At 40.7% G+C, this 4,722-nt stretch overlaps 1 protein-coding gene across 1 annotated transcript in view; it reads left to right on the top strand.

The window, feature by feature from the left end:
* The window catches only part of LOC101657393 (mitochondrial poly(A) polymerase), a 29,115-nt gene extending 24,668 nt beyond the window's left edge, over positions 1–4,447 (top strand). The window contains exon 9 of the mRNA XM_004702452.2: positions 3,410–4,447. Coding sequence (XP_004702509.1) covers positions 3,410–3,730 — 321 coding nt within the window. The 3' untranslated portion in view covers positions 3,731–4,447. The remainder of the gene's footprint in view (positions 1–3,409) is intronic.
* Positions 4,448–4,722: the final 275 nt, after the last annotated feature.

The raw sequence follows: 4,722 nt of genomic DNA, 5'->3' as shown, positions 1-4,722 counted from the left end.
GGACAGGGCAAGATATGACAAAATACCAATTTATAAATTATCAAGGGCTCATGAAGGAGGGGGAGCGGGGAGGGAGGGGAAAAAAATGAGGACCTAATGCCAGGGGCTTAAGTGGAAAGGAAATGTTTTGAGAATGATGAGGGCAATGAATGTACAAATGTGTTTCGTACAATTGATGTATGTATAGATTGTGATAAGAATTGTATGAGCCCCTAATAAAATGATTACAAAAAAAAAAAAGCAGGTTTTGTAATAAGTCACAATAGCTGCCATCAAGGCAATTCTGACTCTTAGCAACCTTAGGGAACAGGGTGGAACTGCCCCTGTGGGTTTCCGGGGCTCGCACTATAGGGGAGCATGAGAGCATCATCTTCCTGAAGAGCGGCTAGTTGTGTCCGTCTGCTGGCCTTGTGGTTAGCAAGCCCAACACGCCATTCACTGTGACACCAGGGCTCCGTTTGCGATAAGTAATTCACGTGATCTTATTTGACAGGAGAAAAGGTTTCTTTAAAATTGTTTTATTAACATATAATTCACGTATCATGCAATCTAATCATTCAATCATATTTAGAAAGTTTGTGGAATCATCACCATGGTCAATTTCAGAAGATTTTCTTGTACTCATTAGCCCCCCATTTCTCCCATCCTCCGTTGCCATGTCCCTAAGTAATTGTTAATCCAGTATCTGTCTATATATTTGCCTATTCTGAATTTCATATACAGAAAATCATATCAAATACAAACCAAAAGCAATCAATAAAAACCAACCCCCAAACCTCAAAATCCCAACAATAGTGAATAAACACAAAAATCTCAATCAAAAAGAAAACTAAATAATAAAAAGTTGAAACATTAAAACAGGTCAAAGGGGAGATCAAATGATAAAACGTAACTTAGGTTACAACCTAAGTACATCTACCATCATCTACAGCGCTCTCTGGTATCTAGGCCATTCACATCCCTGGACTGTGTATAGAGAGAATTCAGTGGAGGCTTAATCCATGTGTGGACCCTGCAAATAATGGATTTGGGGCTTCTACTGTCTTCTATAGCCTGTAAACTAGGTGTTCAGAATTTAAGCTCTGACACCTTTCCCTCCCTAGGATTTGGATTTTATTATTTATAATTCTTAGGTCACAGAGGCTGGTGTGCCTCTTCCATGTGGGCTTAGTTGACGTCTTACTTAGATGGCTGCTTGTATGAAGACAAGCCTTTAAGATCCCAGATGCTATTCTTTCTGATAACCAGGCACCACCTGGTTTCTCTACCACACTTTCCTATAGCACCCATATCTTTAGTGATCTCTCCTCCTCAGAGCGAGTATCGAGCAGGGCCATGTCATTAAGAACAAATTGTTCTTAAATTGGGGAGAGAATTGAGTGGGTGCCCGAAATCCATTCATGTATCTCTGGTTCACTTTAGAGGCATTATCACTTCATGATAGACAACATAAATCATCCCCTTGGGGTTTAAGCTAAATCTGTTGATAGCATCATTAATTTAACCAGTAGTATTGAACTTAAAAGGTTGTTGAACAAAGGATATTGTACAAGTGTAAGGCAGCTTCAGACTACAATACATGAATTGTTGACTTGTATAGCTTAAAGTCCTGAGTGACGACACCATTTACATGAGTGTGGAGGTTCGTGACGGGGCAAATCTTTCCATAATGATCGTTCAGAAAGGCAGAACCATGCCTACCAGAAAAGGCAGGCCGACCTGGAAATAGTTAGTATGTGGTCGTCCTGGACCACCTTTCATTTGGCGCCGTCAAAGCAAGAAATCCGAACCAAAGTCCAATAACCACCAAGTTCATAACTTTGGGATGGTAGTCATGTGTTTCTCACATTAGAGCACTTCGCCTTAAGAAAGTAAGTCTACGAAAGTAGTGGATTCCTTAAATCTACTACAGGTGAGTTTGAGTTAAAGCCCAGTTCCCTTAGTGAGGTTTCCACTTCAAATCCTCTGCTGTGGTCTATGAAAGATGTGTGCCTCAAAAGGACAGAATCTAAAGTCCCTGTTGTCTATATAGCACACGGCCTGTGTCACCTAGACCTGCGTCTATCTTGACTTGAATTTCCAGAATGTTTGCTTATCACTCTGTTAGGAGGGTCTGTTGATTTGGGGTGACCTGAACACATTGTTAAATGGCAGGAACTGAATGGTCTTCTCTTGAGAAACTGACCCCAGCAAAGTGAGGTCTTTTTTGTCAAAGTGGCTTTTAAGATGTACATCTGAAGGTCACTGAGTCTGAATCGACTTGTTGGCAGTGGTCTTGGTTTGATTTGAAGGGGGGAGACCTATTTCATGGGCACGAGGCAGGCTCTCTACCTTGTTGCTGGGGAGACCGCATTAGAAGATGACATGAGCAGGGAGCAGAAGCCTGCCTTCCTCTTAGAGTGCACATCCTTACGGAGTGGACTCATGCAATATTTGCCATTTCATGATTGATTAACTTCAATCAGCATAGTGGTTTCCAGGTCCCTCCGTGTAATGAGGTACTTCATGGTTTCGTTGCTGTATTTTTAGGATGCCCAATTTTCCACTGTGTGTATGTATCTGAGTGTCTTTATCCATTCTGCTACTGACGGTACTTGGATGACTGTTTCCAGTTTCTTGCTGTGGTGAACTGTGCAGCAGTGAACGTGGGAGACCTGTGCCTGGTGTTCTGTGCCATATTTCTTAAGGGTGTACGCCCAGCAGAGGTGCTGCGGGGCCGTGAGGTAGTTCTCTCCCAGTTGTGTTAGGGAGCTCCATATTGCTGTCCATATTGGTTGTGCAAACTTTCTGCTTTATTTCTGTGAGTATGTCTCACCTGGCAGAGAGCCTGATGATTGGATCTTTAGATATGGAATAAAACATTTTAATTGTGTTTAAATGAGTAATGAATAACCTTTTGTTCCTGCTCTTCCATTCTCATTTCATAGTTGAGAAACATAAATTACGCAGTTAAGGATCTAAGTTCGTACGTATGCTTCTCTTTGCACTGGCTTTACAATTAATAAGTTTATTTTTAGCAAGGCTCAAAAATAAATGTATCTCTGTATTTTTTTTGCCATATTTTTATTACTTTCTAGCTCCATTCTGTTAGCTAAAAAATGGCTGTGTTGTTTAAAAATACTTTTACTTCTTGACTTATCCCAGACACCTCTCATCTGAACAGTGACATCACCACCCATAGCTCATAACCAGAATTTGTTTTTCTCCAGAGCAAAAAAAAAAAATTAGCAGAAATACATACATACACACACATATATCCAATCCCCCTAGGAAAGAAATTCTTTGCTATATAAAGTTAATGCTGGTATTTTGTTTTTTGACAAGTCAATGAATTAGCCAAATTGTTCTCTTATGTAAATAAGCGCTTCATATAATCTCTATACATGTTCTTTTCTGTCTTCATCTGTAGGGACGGGAGCAGAACAAACCCGAATCTTCTCCTCTGCACATTCAGAATCCTTTTGAAACTTCTCTCAACGTCAGCAAAAATGTAAATCAAAGCCAGCTGCAGAAATTTGTCGATCTGGCCAGAGAAAGTGCCTGGATTTTACAACAGGAAGATAAAGCTCGTCCTTCCTCAGCAAGTCATCAGCCCTGGGGCCTGGCAGCCCTGTTGCTGCCGTCTGTGTCACACAGTAAGTCCCTTGCCAGGAAGAAAAGGAAAAAGCCTGCAAGTGAGAGAATTAGAAACTTGTTGGACTCTATAAAAAGCAGTGGGAAAGAACAGTAAGGACGTGGGCATAACGACTGTGCTCTCGCTGGAAGAGCTGCTTTTTATCATGAAACTCATCGTGGGGTCCCTCGATGAACTGGGGCGAAACGTTCATCCGATGCTGCTGCTCGTGGTGTTCTAAGCCTGAGGAAGGTTCCTTCTTCGTGAGTGCTGTGATCAGTGCCCGGGGCACCAAGGCAGCACCTTTAGGAGCACTTCCACCACAAGGAAGAGGTGAGAGAAGATTGGAATGGACTGTTCAGTTAATAGATCACCTGTACAAAGTGAATGATTTAACCATATTGATCTCCACCTCAGGCCTCTGGTTGGAAATCATTCGAAAGTTCGTAAATATGTAAGTCGTGAATACAATAAAACTTTAAACTCACTCAATACTTTTGAGTGAAATATGACTCAAAAGTGACCCTACAGGACAGAGTAGAATGACCCCTTTGGATTTCTGATGTGGTAAACCTCTACAGAAACAGAGTATTTTTAATGCATATTACTGTGTTTTTCACACAAGATATTGTTATTTAAATATAAATTAAAATAGGGTGATGGTATTGATTTCATAAATACTTGTCTTTTTTTGAGTAGACATCTCAAGCAGTGCTTTCTAGATAGTCTAAGTCAAATATACAGAAATATCGCTGTATTGTATTTTAAAAGATCTAGTTCCTTTCTCTTTTCGCAAATAAAACTCCATCTGTTAAGATGTGGTATTCCAAGCAATTTCTTTGTGTCATTTAAAAACATCTCTCTTTATGGGAAATTGATATGTATTGAAATGAGATGTTTTTGTAATTCCCCGAGGAGGAACTTTTAGTTTAAGAAGCCGAATGCACTCACAGGATTTGGAAACACAAGAGTTGAGTCCAACTGGCTCCATGGGAAATCACTCAGTCTCTGGGTCCTGGTTGTTCATCTGTGAAGTGGGGAGTATAATAGTGTCACCTTGACCCCATTCTTGTGGAGATGGAAGTAGGTACACAGGGAAGTATCAGATC

This window comes from Echinops telfairi, unplaced genomic scaffold (assembly GCF_000313985.2).
Source record: "Echinops telfairi isolate 266 unplaced genomic scaffold, ASM31398v2 ScPeMD7_31;HRSCAF=116, whole genome shotgun sequence".
Classification (NCBI taxonomy): domain Eukaryota; kingdom Metazoa; phylum Chordata; class Mammalia; order Afrosoricida; family Tenrecidae; genus Echinops; species Echinops telfairi.
Note: the sequence above shows the minus strand (reverse complement) of the source record. Positions and strands in the feature narration are given on the sequence as shown.